We start from the raw sequence: 17252 nt of genomic DNA, 5'->3' as shown, positions 1-17252 counted from the left end.
TCAAAATTGAATTTATTTTTCATCTTGACAATAGATTCGTTGGAATACTGTTTAAGAAAGGTGTCAATTGTATCATGATCAGAATGATGAACTTCCGTTGGCGTAGAGTTGGACAATGATCGATGAGGTCGTTGATTATAAAGCAACATGATTTTATCTAGATCATGAATAAAATCCGATGTATTTTTCAATCTACAACATCTTGAAATTAAATGTCGAATAGTTCTTATCAATCGTTTGGCCAATGCAGCCTTTATAGGACATCTGACTATGATAGAGCAGTGTACTATATTTCTCTAATACTTTTGCAACATGGGGATTAACAAAGTCACTACCATGATCCGTTTGAATTTTGTTATGAATCCTGTTTGAGAATAATTTCAATGGCCAGGGCAACTTCAACACCTCTCTTTGATTGAAATGGAATTACATATGCATAGTGACTATAAACCCTGATTGCAAGTAGATTGTACTTGTACGGTGTATTGTGACGTCTTTGAAGCTCGTCTAGAGTCAGGAGATCTGCTTGCATTATATGCAATGGGTAAAAGGCTTTAGTTTTTCGATATTGATTGGCACGAAGTCTATGATTTCTATGCAGAGTGTAACTTGATTCATTCTGTAGATAGTCTTGTACATTTTTAGTGTGAACACCAGTGACTTTGGAAAGAGTGGTGGGGGAACTTAAACTCCCCGCCTCGCCAGTATTTTCATAAGCACCTTTCAGATCTTCAACCGTTTTGAACGTCAACACGTTGTGTAACGTCCGCTACCCTTTTGTATACTGGTCGTTGGTGGAGGTAATGGTGACTTTGACTTGATACGTCTATACTTTTTTCTATCTATCAGCGGTGTGCTAGTATTTTCCAAAACTGATTTAAAATCTTCTTCATATTTTATTGTTGTCAATGTTGTTGATGATGATGATGCATGTTCATTTTATTTTTTAGAATTTGTCTATTGCCAATAAGACTTTTGGGGAAGTTTAATGTATTTAGAAAGTTGTATAGATGACTGTCAAATGATAATAACCCTTTACGATTTTTATACATGTCATAGATTAAATCACGCAGATTATAGCTTTTGCGCCGAATTTTAATCCCTTCCCTTATACTCTCAATCTTAAATGTGATCTTGACCACTTTTCCAAGAGATATGATAGGAGTCGTTTAATTTTTTCAAACTATGATTTGGGCCGTATATTTACTAATTTAAACAAAATGTAATACAAGTCCCCCTTCTTCAATTGTGTTCCGGCACCAGCATCAGAGTCTTGAGAAGATGATGCTTTTTTTGGATCAATACCAGCAGCAGCAGTGGACTTCAACCAATAAGACCTGGGTTTGTCCACTCAGCGAAGTGCATCTTGAAGTAAAAGCAGTTTTTTATCATCCTCAATATATTCATTGTCAAGGAATTTACCCAGATTGTTCTCAAAGTGTTCCACTGGTGAGAGAGCGAGTTCTATTGGAGTCAATTTATAGGGTTTTGCCATTCTCACTAGAGAAAACTGTTTACAAATCCTGCAATTATTGGCAGTAAAAGTGTGAAAAAGCTACCACCCGCCTGAAGAAATCTTTTCCTTTTAAAATTCTTCCCTTGCTTTTTAGAGGCACATGTAAGTACAATGGAACGATGTTGCTTTGGCTGTTCCTTAACTACTTCTGGCAGTTGAACATTACCCTCGGTCAAATTTAAACAAATTTCGGATATAAGATTAATGAAGTCATCGTAAATACTGTGTTTGAGTATTGCTTTCCTAAGCGGAGCTTTTGAAGTGCTTAGAACTGAAAACAAATGTCTATTTTCATGTAGTTTCTTCAGTGTCATGATAGCGACTAATAGGTCTTTTTAGTGTTCACAGGGAGATATACTGTAATTTCATTGTCGAAAATATCTGTGACTACACGCAGATCCTCGGGTGTATTTTGATTAAGATCCAACAGGATATAACCGTAGGGTTTATTACTTGCCTGATTGTATGCTGAGATCAGAAATTTAGGAGCACCTGGATAAATTTTTTTATTGAGGGTTTTTAGCGAGCTAGAATGACGAATAACTCTGTATATGATATAGTAGGTACAGTTCAAAGCAAGTGTTCGCATACATTTGCTCCGATGAAAGAGATCGTGTAGAACCAGAGTAACGGAAATATGTTCATGATGAGAGCGAACAGTGAACAATTGCAGCATTTCCTGGGACCATTGTTCAATAGATTCAGCCAGATCGTCAATGATCAGCCAAGAGTTTGGTTTTAATAATGCTGAAAACATCAAGTCCCTGTATGAACTGTATCTGCATCAATCCCATGGTGGTGGCAGCAATTGCTTTTATTTTATCGTATGACTCCTGCCAAATACTATAGCAATAGTATATTTTTTTCGGCTTTTCCGCAAACATTTTACCGCGATTTTTAATTATTTTAGTTAAGAGTGTTGTTTTGCCCGACATTGACGGTCCCCACAGAAACGATCTGAATGGTTTTTTAAATTGATACATGTTCCCCTCAACAGTTCACCTGGACAACTAACTGTAGACTATAATTGTCTAATGACTAAATAATTTCCCTACTACTCTGTTCAAGAAGAAGAAGAAGACGAATGAGGAATCATATTTTCTTTTATTATATGCATAAAAAAAGTAACAATACATTGAAAGAAAAGCACATTAAACATGAAAAAATACACTTTTTTTAAAATTTATTTATAAAAAAATACAACATTTATATAGGCACACTGAGAAAAAACACTTAAATAAATTCACTTTTTTTTGTTTATTTATAGAGAAAAAATACAACATTAGATTAAAGCACTTGAAAAAATATCACTTTTTTTTTTAATGAAACATTTACAAAAAAAACTGCTCTAAGTAAAAAAAAAGATAACTTTGATAGTGGCGGTGCGCCCCCCGCTGGCGGCTGCCCCCCCCCACCCCGGGCCGCGAGGCCCCCCACCCCCACCCCCAAAGGCCGCGAGGCCCCCCCAAAGGTTTTAGAAAATAATTTACAGGACTTTATTTAAACCGAGACTTTCCCTATGGGTAACACATTCGGCCCGGTCTGAAGTTAAATAGTGACCAAGGGGGGAGGGTGGTCACACCGTCTTGACAAACATAGACCTTGTCGGAGATGGTACTCATGGCAATTTTTTCTACATTTACAGTAAAGTTCCTGTAGTTGAGAGAACGAATTGCCAACAATTTGGCTCGTGGAATTATGTTTTCAACCATAGACTTCCAACAGATGTCCTTTTCGAAATTCTTATCTAGATAGTATGCGGGTACTTTGTTGCAAAAGTTCGTAATGTCCTTGTCATGGGTTTGTATCAAGTACAACGTCGGACCAACAAGTACACCAATAGAGATCATGTCGCGTAAAGGTTAAGATTTACAAAATAAAAGCGGATTTTTAGCCTAACATGTCGCTACCCTTGGGTAAAGACTACTCCAATTGGAGTAGTCCATCCGTGAGCTGATAATTTCACCGTGCGCCAAATCATCAATTAGATTTGGGGTTTTAACTTTTAACAGTAGAGAATCCGTGTCCCCGTAGCAGACCTCTACTTGCCACTTTTCCACCCACTGTACTCTAGCCACATTGTAGTAGAATTCCAAAATCAGCTTTTTAGAGATCTCCAATATGGCACTGCCTGCAACAATATTTTTATTCAAGACAATGCGTCTTTTTTTCCTATTCAATAGTACCATGTCCGGGCCAATGATTGTGAAGGAAGTGTAATTTGGATCGGCAATAATTCGAGCACATTGTTCGGGATCGGTCACGACGTCACAACGATTCCTTTTGCGAACACTCTCACACATTTTGCCGAAAGCCTAATTCAAAATGAGTTTATAAATTTTTTTTTCGACTTTCGTCTGTGCTGCAGAAAGTTTGTTGACAAAAGTGTCAACAAACATTTTCAAATAGGGTTTTTGACTAAACTGGAGTTCTCTGTGAACCTTTGTGACGTTGAAACCGTTGTTGCACATCCATTTTAAAGCTACATGATGTACAACTATGTTTTTTTTGGCAGAAGATCAGCAGTAAGTTTTTGTTTTGAAGGTGACCAATGCAATCCGTCCACCTCGACTAAACGCCTATTGTGAGGACTCAAAGAGTCCTTAGTAACAGGTCTATTGATACATGAGAAAACAAAATCCTTTACTGAATCCTGAAGCTTGACTGGTATCTCCCCATCAATTTAAAAAAACCATCCAACTGGCCCATTCTACTCAACACTGTCGTCGCCAGTGTTGGGGAAATGGGGATCTTGAGGGTCATTGAGCCATGTATAGTCGCCGCAAGGTAGCACATAATGGGACATGGCCGAGGGGTAGAGATAATTCAAATCAAGGAAAACTAAATCCAATTTTGTCCCCGTCTTCTCTCCTGTTGGATCAGTGTCCATGATACGGTCCCCGTGAAAAACAAAACCACCCCTCATTGATCTTTCAATGAACAGATGTTGATTAATGTCTGTGATTAGCCCGATTTTTTCCCCGCTAATTTTTAGGATGAGTTCCATCACTAGATGAGGAGATGAAAAATAATAGCCCAAATCAAGATTAAATTCGTCAAAGATTTTGTCTGTATTTTTACACATAATGTCTAACAGAGCTAACACGTCACTCGACAAATACAGCTTGCAGTACTCAAACCCATTTTTACTCCCTCCCTCTGCCCAAACTTTTTTAGCAAAACTGTATTCATCGAGGGTGCACCTACGATCGTGTAGACTGTCGTAAAACGATTCAATTGGAGGAATAGTTTCCACGGCGAATCTCGACATGAAACAATAATAGTCATAAGGATATATGCCCTTGACTGTCAACAAATCATATAAATCATTTGAAAATTGTTGCTTGAGAAGGGGAAAGCATTGCAACCGTCATCGTTTTTCTGCACTTGAATTCATTTGCTCAATGATTTGGGGAAAAAACTGTAGGAATCTAAAAAGCGAATTTTATTCGTGTACTCAACGTCGGCTTCAACAAATTTCCACATAAATTCCAAAACAAGCAGCTTTTCCGATGACTTAGATTTGATTTTGTAGGTAAAGCTGTCTCTCACCCATGCATCATCATCCACTGTTCCATTTCTTTGATGATGTGCCAATGCTGGTAGCACATACTTCAGATCGTAGTTAGAGTTATGTATAAAAACCGGAAGAAAAAGTTGCTGATTAATTTTTAAATTACATGAATTGTGAGCCCACCCCCGAAAGTTACTTTTTCCCGTTGAATTGGGATCAATAAGGTGATTGTGATCCTGGACCGCGTCTTTTGGGGCAAGAGCATCCCTACAGACCCTGCAAATCGTCCCCTGTTCTAACGCCATTTGCTCTTTTTCTGACAATTTCATTGCGTAGTTGATGTGACGCAATCGTGAAATTGCGCCATTTGCTGTTTTTATTAAAGCTATCAATAGCTTTTCCATGCTGCCCTCCTCATCCAGAGCAAAAAAAAACTCTTCCAATTGCATTTTATTATTGGAATCGCGATGGGCATGCGCATAGGAACATGCGACTAGATTGTGTTCCTTGACTATATTTGACCTTGATGGATCCGATACCTCAATCAGTCTCGTTTCACAATCCTAAGATATTTTATCAACTTGTAGCAGGGAATTTTGGAAATTTTTAAATTGTAAAATATCTTTGCCTTCTGCCGGCATTTCAATTCGTTGATTCCCATGAATTTTGCAATGGCTCATGTGATCTGAGAATGTTCGCTCAGATCTAAATGGGGAAAGGCACATGGGGCAATAGAAACGTTCCCCGTTCTGAACGCCTTGAGATAAGAGTCAACTTATTGCTGTAACAGGAAAAAAATGACCATAGGAATTTACATCTTTGGGAGACTCGCAAATAATCCCTATCAAATTTTTTACATTTTACGCCGTCGGTGTTCTGACTGAATACAAAACTCGTTTTTTATTTGGTTTTTTCCCCCATCTACAAATTTTGTTTCATACCAGAGAAAAACCACCCCCACCCCCAGAATTTCATATTTGTTATAGAATCTGTTTATTTCCTTCAAAGACACCGGATACATCCCCACAAAAAAAAAAAAATTTACTTTATGGAAAGTTTTTAAACGTTACGTGCAAGTCCGTCGAGATTTTTTATTGTCGAATCTTTGTTTAATGTTTTATGGGCTGCTGCTAAAAATGCATATTTAAAGCAATGCAGCCCTGTGTCAAATCTGAAACCCTGAACCCCTCCTGTAGCAGACAAATCTGGGTGGCATTTTATTTTTTGATTAACCGCTCCCCTTAAAATAAAGTTTTTTTAAATCTACTGATATTCAGATCCATGTATTCAATGTATAAAATTGTGGACCCACTTCCCCTCTCGTTAAACGTGTCCAAAGCCGAAATTAGTTTATTTACCCAGTTAAAAAAGTTGTCTTCAAATTCATTTAGACCTGGGTAAAAAGTGTGGTTGCCTGTTGAAAAATGAAAATAAAAAATATCCCCGGATGTCCCCTTCTTTAAATAAACTTTTTGATTAACTGATGCTTTAACCCCCCCCTTGACCCCCCCATTTATGAATCTGAATCTCAATTTGCGCTCGAATTTTGTCGATGTAGCTATGGAGAACATTTACGGGGTCTGTTAAAATAATGCCCCCGTCAACCGCGTTTTCCTCGGGGGGATTAAAATCTACTTTGTATGTTTGCAAGTGACTTAGAGCACACTCTAACAAATAAAATTCTCGTAGTTCCGGGGACGTGACACTATTTTCATGTCCTGTACCGAATTTCACAGAGTCCAATTCGCTATTAGTAAAGTTGTCGTTAAAAATGCCCCCGGAAAAATTAGGCCCAACAATTTGCATAAGACTGTCCATTTCTTCAGCTGTAAATTGAAAATCCAGGGGGATATCAAATAACGTACCTTCACTATCATCCGGCGAGAGGGGACAATTACCCATGATACTTTGAAGTCCCGGACCAGGGAAGGCAGAAGTTTTCATAGCTTCACCCTGAAACTACAATATGAATTGATTAAGTATTTTTTCTTTGACGAAAGTTTTATCACAATTATAGGACACTTTTCTTTTTTTTTCTTTTTTTTATTAAACAATTTTTTTTTTCTTAATTGGATTAGAATTTATCAAACAAATGCGTAATAAATTACAAATTTTTGCTTATAGCATTATTTACAAAACAATACATAATAAATTACAAATTTTTTTAATAACACACGTACACATGCGCACATGCATGCACACACACACACGCACACACACACACACACGCACACACACACAAACGCACACATACATACATACAAATAAACCCAACAAACCACACAAAAGACCAAAAAGAAAATCAATAAAACACCCACTCAACCACTCACACTCAATAACAATAAATCACTATCTCACAAACAATCAATATCTCACTCTAAAACATGAACACATATTCTTAAACATAAACACACACAAACGCACACACCCGCTGAAATATTCTGACAGGTTGAAATTGCGTTTCTAACCCCTTAGCCTATATTCCAGTAGCCTATAACGTTCTGCTGAAACAGCGTCAGATAGAAATGCGCTGTGAAAACAATTTATGCGATTTTTCCTGTGCTAATATCTCTCGTTTCATCTAAGATAAGAAACATCCTGTTATATGAAACCCCACTTTGTAGCGAGCGAGCGATTAACATTCAAATTTATACCTGCTGGATTAATATTCAACCTTTCCCGATGGGTTATTTTGATAAAATGATTAAATATGCGCGAAGATAAGTGCAAAAACCTATCTTAGTTTAATAACGCTTGTTCAACCATCAAGTGTGAAATAGTGATTTGTTTAAAGAAATAATTGGATTTTTGCATTAGAAAACATCTTACTTAAAAGAGAAATTAGAGGTAAAGTTTTATAAATCTATAGAAAAGTATGATAAGCTATTTGCTACTTCCGTGTTATAATCATTATTTTATATACTGCTAATTTGGTTAATGAAAGAAGATGAAATAGGATTATTATAGAATAGCTTAGAAACGAATTTAAGTTTTACTCACCAAAAGTTATGCGCTTGAGAAAATTTGCCTTATTTATTGAAAATATGGAAAGAAGAAAAAATATATATATACTTAACAATTCTGAGTGGGCTTCTACACCTGAAGTCCCTGGCAAAGCATGAAGGGGGTCAACCTCACGATCTTGAGTAGACTCGGCTGAGGCATTATGAAAAGCCACCCACTCTCTTTTCAATTTCCTCCCAGGTTGCGTAGAGGTTTGCGCAGAGCTAACACTGGCGTGAGAGGCTCCTGGCTGGTCCATCGGACTTGTATTGGAACTGGCATATCTGATGACTGATGGTCTTGCAGCTTGCATCGATGTGATATCACCCCATCTTGGTCTCTTTCGGAGGGAGGGTAATTGCATGAATCCACCTCAACATCCTTAAAAAAGAAGAAAAAATTTAGTAACGAAATAATGTGCCCTCTTTTACAGATAAATTGCCCTCTAAAGTTTATTCTGGTGTTTGTAGAGCTCTATGTCTCTTAGCACTTTAGAAATATTTAAAAGGAAAAGCTTTTAAAGTAAAATTTGGAAAATTTTGAGTTTGGAGGGAAGGGGGGTTAAGTCCCCCTGAAAAAAACATATTTATGCATTTTTAGATATTTTATACTTGAAAGCCTTGAATTACGTAAATGGTATCATGGATGCTTTCCCTCTCTTAATCATCTCTTTTACATGCTCTTTCCATTCTCCATTTGCTGAAAGTGTTACTCCCAAATATTAAAAATTTTCGCTCTCTTTTACATTTTCACCTTTATAATAAAATTCTACTTTTTGATCGTCATTATTCACGCGAATTGCTCTAAAAATCACAATCTCAGTCTTTTTAATATTCAACACTAGTTTCTTTCTATCTGAATATTCTTCTAATATACTCAATAAGATTTGGAGCTCCTCTGGTGACTAAGCTATTAACACCGCATCATCATCAGCAAAAAAGCAACAGAGATAATGTCAGGTTCCCTAGTGACACCGTAGGGGCCCCATACCTTTTTTAAAATGGTCAAACATATCATTTATATACAACGTGAACAACCTAAGCGAAATACTACTACTACCCTGTTTTACTCCTTTTCTAATTTCAAACGGCGACGATAATCCCTTCCCTAAATTTTTAACTATACCAAATGTCTTTCTATACATATCAGCTAGTATCCTAACGAAAAGTCTTGGTAAGCCTACCTTTAACAGTTCTAAGCACATGAAAATCCTATCAATACTGTCGAAGGCCTTAGTAGTATTTTTTTTTAGCATTTTCAAAAGAGATATCTATTCTACCTCTCTTTTTTGAATATTTACTAAAATTGAAATACATGGACTTTTTAATATTTAAAAGAAGGATGTTTCTAAAAGAGCTAACAGCACAGTGAAAAAAAAGGCCGTAAGTAAGGAAATTCTTCCTTAACTTAATGGCGAGACAAAAAAAATAGATTTCCTTTTATTATAATAATTAGAAAATTTTACTCACCAGAAGTCGCTTAGAATATTCCATATCTGTGTAAATGATTGCAAAAATATTGATACTTGTAGATTGAATGAACTATTCAAACTGTAGAAAATTCTAATCTGAAACCTGAATATATACAAAAAAATAATTGAATATTTGGACAGCTAAAAAAGACGCACCGGTTTTTCTGACACGGATTTACCCTAAAAAAAAACATGTATATCATGAAATAGAAATCTAGTCCACGTAAATTATGTCAAAAAAACTTGTCTGGTAGGTTTTGTATAATTCCATATTCAATTGACATCAATAGCAATGATCAGTCTAGTGGAAAGGTGCCAGGGAAAGGTGCCATGGAACGTAAAGTGGGACAAATACACAGGATGGAACATAAAGGACGCAAAATGGAACCTCTTACCCTACTAACTTACAGTCCTTGCCCTGAAGGCTGTGGGGGGAGTGTCCTCCTCAATAACACAATTTCTAATTGGAAATCAACTACGTTGAACAAAATGGCTCTCTCAAAATTTGGATTGGATGAGTTTGACGAAATAGTGGGCGTGGAAGGAGTGTTAATTACCTTGCAATCCCTTTCGACTATTAAAAAGGGCCCAAGCGACTTCAATTTCCAATCGAATGAGCCATTTTCGAAGTTTCTACGACAACTCCTTCGATACGAAGTGGCCTGCCCAAAAAAAAAAAAAAAAATAAATAATACATTGGGCCAACATCGTTCTTTACTTAGGCAACGCTATTGCGCTGCCTATGATCTTAACAAATGATTAAATAAAAAAAACAAGTTTTTTTAACTGAAAGTAAGGAGCGACATTAAAACTTAAAACGAACAGAAATTATTCCGTATATGAAAGGGGCTGTCCCCGCCTCAACGCCTCGCTCTTTACGCTAAAGTTTTTCATTGTTTAAAAAAAAAATAGAGTTGTGAGAAAGTCAAATTTTAGCGTAAAGAGCGAGGTGTTGAGGAGGGGACAGCCCCTTCCATATACGGAATAATTTCTGTTCGTTTTAAGTTTTAATGTCGCTCCTTACTTTCAGTTAAAAAAAACTGTTTTTTTTTATTTAATTTATGAGCGTTTTTGAATTAATGCAGGTTTTGATCTTGGCTCACCGTACATGAATAATTAAAACAAAATTTTCATATTAATTTACTTTTATTTGGTTAAATGACTTTCTCGAAACTTGTTTAATTTTATTTACGAACGTTTTTACTAGTAATAAATATACGTAACTTACGTAACGAACTTCTATATTCATATATTTTTAATACGTATATTAGGAGGTTCGCCCCCTAGTCAATACCTTGCTCTTTGAGCTAAAGTTCGAATTTTGTTCCAATTCTTTAAAAATGACCGCTTAATCACAAAGGCCGTTAATTAGAATAAATAGCTCTTATGAAAGTACTAAAAAATCTTTGGCTTAAAGAGCGATGTATTGACTAGGGGTGAACCCAATCATGTTGCTGCTGTTGCAGTTGAAAGGCTTGTTTTTTTATATTTAATTTCTGATCTTTTTTTAAATAATGCTGGGAAGTCCGGCGTCCCCTTCATAGCAATATCCCTTCCCCCATGAAAACTTCCTTCATGGAAAGATCCTCTCACATAACCCCCGACCGACCCCCCCCCCCACTACCAGGAAAAATCTCCCCTGAAAACGTCTGTATACTTCCCAATAACCAATACTATATGTTAACATAGGGTAAAGCTCATAACTTTCAGCCCTCCTCCCGGGAAATTCGGAGGATTAAGTCATCCTAAAAGATATACTTATAATATTTTCGACCATGCTGAACAAAATGGCTATCTCAAAATTTTGATCAGGTGACTTTGGGAAAAAAATGAGCGTGGGAGGGGGCCTAGTTGCCCTCCATTTTTTTTGGTCACTTAAAAAGGGGACTAGAAATTTTAAATTCCATTCCAATGAGCCCTCCCACGATGTTGATACGATCACCCCTGGAAAAAAAAAAAAAAAAAAAAAAAAAAAAAAAAAAAAAAACACGCAACCGTGATATTTCTTATGGCAAAAAAATACAAAATTACATATTTTTGTAGATGGGAGCTTGAAACCTCTACAGTAGGGTTCTCTGATGCGTGGAATATGATGGTGTGATTTTCATTAAGGTTCTATAATTTTTAGGGGGTCTTTCCCCCTTTTTTCGAAAATCAGCCAAATTTTCTCAGGCACATAACTTTTGATGGGTAGGATTAAACTTGATGAAACTTATATATTTGAAATCAGCATTAACATCTGATTCTTTTGATGTATCTATTTGTATCAAAATACCGTTTTCTAGAGTTTCGGTTACCATTGAGCCGGGTCGCTCCTTACTTACAGTTCGTTACCACGAACTGTTTGATTGCATTTACAAGGAGAGTTTTCAGTCGTCTAAAACTACAAATGAAAAAAAAAATATTACCAACACCTTCAAAATTAAACTTTTCCAGCCAGTAAGAACAAGAAAAATAATAGATTGGGATAAAATTTAACTTCTAAATGTCCTAAGAGCCAAATCATATACAAGAGAACAATTTATACCCCTCAATCAATCGTGCTTGAGTACATTTGAAGTTTAAGTACATCGAATGTAAGGGAATGTTCTCAACTGGGTGCATTTAGGGGTGTAAGTTTTCCTTTTTTGGTACAGATAGAGCTTGAGAAGCACAAAAATAAACAATTGGTACAAAAATGTAGCAAATAACGGGGAAACTCTTGAGTCATTGGGAAGAGCGGGGAATCTGATGCATATAGCTCGTCAAGCACATACCTGTGTAAGTACTGGGGGGGGGACTATAAATATTAACGTGGAAAACATACTACAAAACGTTTTGAGTTTTCGATGCTGTATTTCTGCTTGTGGCATAGAGCAGCCAAGCCAAGTGGGTGTAAATGCGTAAAAGAAGAAGTAAAACATAATTGAAGGTCAACCATTGCTTTAACGCATGACGAACAATAAGTGCACTTAAACGATTATCGCGGTTTCCACTTGGCGTAATTTAAAGGATCTAAATTTGCATAATTGTATACTTTTCAGAAAGAAAAAAGAAACAGGGCCTTAGGCTCTGTGTAGCACCTTATTTGTTTAACACTGAAAGAAAAGTTGTTCTTTTTTTTGATCATCTGGCAAAAAACATATGACGTGTCTCTTGTTATAATTATTGCTATTAATAATAGAAACGATGTACAGTCACTCTGTTAGTTGAGATAAGTAGTTTTCGTTATGTGAAATATTAAATTCATAGCTTTATGGTTTTATCTGAGGTTTATTAACAGTTGATACCAACAAATAAAAAGTCGTTAAGCAATGTTCAATCCGATGGATTACTTACGACACTTTATATACACCATAGGTATGGACGCCTAAGTCTTCTGAATAACTTCCAAATCCAAGAGTAACTTCCAAAGTATTTGGATTATTGTCATAATCCAGAGCCGAATATTTCGAACACAATGCACACACCGCGTCCATAAAATTACCATAAAATTACCATCCTCAGTGCTTAGGTGTCGTGGAGTATCGCATGGACCCATGAGACCCATGGGTCGCAGTTGCAGAGCAACCCAAATGGCGGCTTCAATCGAATTTGACTAACCCTCGAAAAGAATAATAATATTCCCAGCTTTTATCCCAGCCAAATGTAAGTGAGGGCCATATTGGTGAAACTGAAACTTGATTTTTTACGCTTTGGGTGTTTGGAGGCCAAATACTAGCAAGCCTCACTAGGAAGGGGGGATCCCTGAACGCAAGACATCAAGGCGTATACTCCAAGAGAATGTTTGTATCTGAACAAAGCTTGAATAGAGTTAACAACTGATATCCCAACTTATCTTTTCAGAGATTTAGGATCAATTTAGCCTCTGCTAGCGTGGGGAGGATATGGATATTATAGGCAATAGGCATCAAGATATATACCAAATGGGTTTGTTGGATGCCAACCATATTTAATTCAAAGCTACAGTTAAAACCCCTTGTGTTAACTTAATAAAGAGTGAAGTTTCTCCCATGAATTATTTATTTTTATTGTTCCTTCTCCAGTCACTTTATATGGAAGGAGTTGACATGAAAAATTGCAAGGGTACTTATTCATGGTAAATTGAGTTGTTAAATATTAATGCCCTCTAAAAGGACCAAAAGAAATTGAAGGGCAACTGACGCCCTCCCATGTCTCGCATAGCCCCCATGAAACTAGATCAAAATCTCCGAATAATCATTTTTATCCAGCAGTGACCTATTCTTTTGTAGACACCCCTCTCTACTATCTAAAGTGGTAGGATTGGCTCTGGACCATGAAATAGCACAAGTAGAACACTGGCTTGTTTTTACCTTGAATTTTATTTGTGTCTGTAAACCTCTCTGATGAAGTCGTGATGCAAGAATTTAAAGGGCTCCTCGCCATACTAAGGTTGGATGCGGATTTAGGATGACAAGAACTTAGGCATACCTCCCCACAGAGGTCAGACCGGACATGGACTCGCAAAAGGTACAACTTGAACAACTGCTCTTACCTCTGACGAAGTTCAGGTGTGACCCTAGACTCAGGGCGCTTTAGAAGTTATCAAGTTTTCCTAAGATCTGACATGCCCTACAGATATATGTGCTCATGAAAATAATTTATGGACCGCCCTACCCCACACTGGCAAGATCTGGGAAAGAAAAAAAAAGCAGAAGAAGGACACTTACTCTTACTCCCCAATAAAATTGGGTAAACTGAGTCCTGGTTCTTTGACGAAAAGAGTCTATGACCCCCCCCCCTGTCAAGAAAAAACACACCCAGGTCAGAATGAGTGCCATCTAACTATACCAGGAAAAAATTAGGTCATATCCTCAATGTTTGATGGCTCTTGTTAAGAGGTCCTACAGATATATCCTTCATGATAAATATATTTGGACTATGCCCACAATACAAGTCCTATAAAGTGACAGCTGCTGTCTCCATGAAATTCATATGCCTGCTGGTACAGAAAAGGAAGGGTGATGCCATGCCTTAAGAAAAAAAAACTCCAAAAAATCTTTCTTGTAAAATGAGAAAATTGTAATTCTGACAATACTTTCCGGGATGGAAGCAATTGTACGAAAATTAAGCTTGAACGGAAACAGCAGGTTCAAAGCAGACTTTATCAAATTGAATTAAAACGAAAAGTTTTTTTTTAATTAAAGTAAAGAGCGACGTTAAAAACAAAAATAGGATAACTTATGTCCGTTTTGGTTTTTAACAGCGTTCTTTACTTTCATTTTTCTTTAATTAAAGCATAACAAGGGACTACTGGGTAAGGCTTTTTCATTGCCAAAAGAAATAGCGAGAAATACAATTTAGTAAACTCTTCCAAAAATAAGGAAAAAAGGTTTTAAAAAAGGTATAAAAAAGGCTGGATGATATCATATTCTGTTAGTGTGAAGTGAAGCGCGCGAAATAAATTTTACGAATGTTTTCAAATATTGTAAGCATCGTTGTTCTTCCGAATTTTTAGAAATGAAAACAAGTTTCAGGGCTAATTTTACTGACTTGATCAATATTTCGTCTCCGGCGAGTTTGCGTGGTTTGTATCTTGTTTCTCTCTTCTGTTCTTCCTTACAAGTTCATGCAATAAACTGATGTTGTAAGCAAATTTGTTGGTGTGTTTAGAATAACATATTAAAAACGAAAAAAATTCATACCACTAATACCTTGAGTAAGGTAAGACTACTTGAAAACCATTATAATGTGTAAGTGCCATGACCTTGGATAGCGGCATCGCGCCATTTTTCGAGACGGATACAAGCTTGACTAAGGATACAGATGAGCTTGTTGAACTTGCCAGCACTAGTGGGCTACATAAACACGTAAGTATGATCAATTTGTTTGTCATTGATCATTTATTTTTAAATTATCTATCTGCATGACAAGTGAATACTATATTTTTCGATACTTTTATGACTTAGGTTAAGACTTTGAGGGATAACTATTCGACTTTAAGCAAAACACAGAGTCAGAAGAGAGAGAGAAAGGGGGGGAGAAGGTTCAACATTTCGAGAAAAATCCTAAAATGGTTCAAATGAAATTGATGAAACTTGTTTTTGAAATTAATGAAACTTGATTCTTTAGTTTATTAAAAAATTTTAATCCTATAGAGTTATACAATACTTAAAGATGTGTCACTAGGCTCTCTGCAGTCTAGTTAAAGGTGTTGGGGAAGCTGGCTAACACGACCAGGGTTGCCACTCCAACAATTTATTGTTTACTAGATTTCGGCGAAAAATTTACTGGATTGAGTTCCATTTTATTAGAACGTTGCCTAATACGTGAGGCTTTTGCAATGAGAAGGACTGGCTGATAAAAAGGAGACAGATTATATTTATAGGCTTTTTTCCAATTCGCCAATGTAAATAACAGAAACACAGTATCCTCCTTGTTTAGAACCACAAATGATGTCCTGGCCTTTAGAAGGCTTAGTGTGTGTTAGTCCTACTCCTGTTTTGGTAATTTCTGTTCTTTTTAAGTTAGAATTGATTATTAATTGTTATTTCTGTTCGTTTTGGGTCTAATTTATTCCTTGATAGTAATTTCTGTTCATGTTAAGTTTAAATTATTATATGATATTTTTTCTACTTGTCTCTGGTTTAATATAGCTCTTTACTTTTCTTTGAAAAACTTCTTTTCAGGAAAAATGTTTTTAATGTCTGCTCGTTTAAAATTGGCATTGTTCCCCTTATTGTGAAATAAAAGGAATATTTGTGCGCAAAATTTTTTTTTATTCAAATTTGGACAAAATTTTCCTCAAAATCTTAATAATAATTTTGCTAAAAATTTTGGAGTTTTACTGTAAAAAAGATAAATGTTTTTTGGAGGTCTTGAGAATTCAGGGTGTAAGAATAGGTATGACAATTAATTTTAAGAATACCAAGTCACATAGAATAGGAAGGCGAATGAAAATGAAGAGATGATGCTGGGTAATGATATGACCGGTTATGTGGATAGCTTCACTTACCCGGGAACACTTAGGCAGCGTAACAGCGCTGCCTGAGTAAAGAGTGATGTGGGCACAATGTATTATTTATTTACTATTTTTTTTTTTTAGACCAGGGCACTTCGTATAGAAGGAGTTGTCATAGAAACTTGAAAAGGGGCTCATTCGATTTGAAACTGAAAGGGCTAGTACCTTTTTTAATAATACAAAGTGATTGGAGGAAAAGCAGCCCCCTCCCTCACCCATCATTTCCCCAAATATATCCAATCAATATTTTGAGATAGCCCTTTAGATTTAAGGGAAATGGGAATTTCCTGGGAGGGTGTAAAGAGGTAGGCTCTGAATAGATTGGGATGGAGGAGGAGCCTGCGTAGCTGTGTTGGCCTCAAGCGACTTGTTGCTGTGGAAAGTTGTTGCTAGTAGTAGTAGTAGTAGTATAAACTTCGGAGGGGGCTCATTTGGGTGATAATCAGAAGTTCTAGTGCCATCTTTAAGAGTCAAAGTGGTTGGAGGGCAGGTAACCCCCTCCGAGGTTTTACACCAGAGCAATTCGTATAAAAGGAGTTGTCGTAGAAACTTCAAAAAGGGTTCATGTGATTGGAGATTGCCACGTCTAGTGCCCTTTATAATAGTCAAAAGTGATTGGAGGGCAACCATCCCTCCCCCCAAACGCCCATAATTTATCCAAATACATCCAATGAACATTTTGAGATAGCCATTTTATCAGCGTAGTTGAAAGGTCCAGTAATTATGTCTTTGAACATGACAACCAACCTCTCCCCCAAAGCCCTCAGGGCGAGGGTTGTAAGTTATG

General features: G+C 36.6%; 2 protein-coding genes across 3 annotated transcripts in view; one reads left to right on the top strand and one right to left on the bottom strand.

Moving 5' to 3' along the window:
- Positions 1-17252, bottom strand: part of ab (BTB/POZ-zinc finger protein abrupt) — a 241106-nt gene that overhangs the window by 176982 nt on the left and 46872 nt on the right. The window lies entirely within an intron of this gene.
- Positions 15103-17252, top strand: part of Ca-beta (Calcium channel protein beta subunit) — a 295614-nt gene continuing 293464 nt past the window's right edge. The window contains exon 1 of the mRNA XM_089096699.1: positions 15103-15314. Within this exon, the coding sequence (XP_088952825.1) occupies positions 15207-15314 (108 nt within the window). The 5' untranslated portion in view covers positions 15103-15206. The remainder of the gene's footprint in view (positions 15315-17252) is intronic.

This window comes from Artemia sp. Qi Xiang Cuo, chromosome 11 (genome assembly GCF_049724085.1).
Source record: "Artemia sp. Qi Xiang Cuo chromosome 11, ASM4972408v1, whole genome shotgun sequence".
Taxonomy (NCBI): Eukaryota; Metazoa; Arthropoda; class Branchiopoda; order Anostraca; family Artemiidae; genus Artemia; species Artemia sp. Qi Xiang Cuo.
This window is presented reverse-complemented; position numbering and strand designations above follow the sequence as displayed.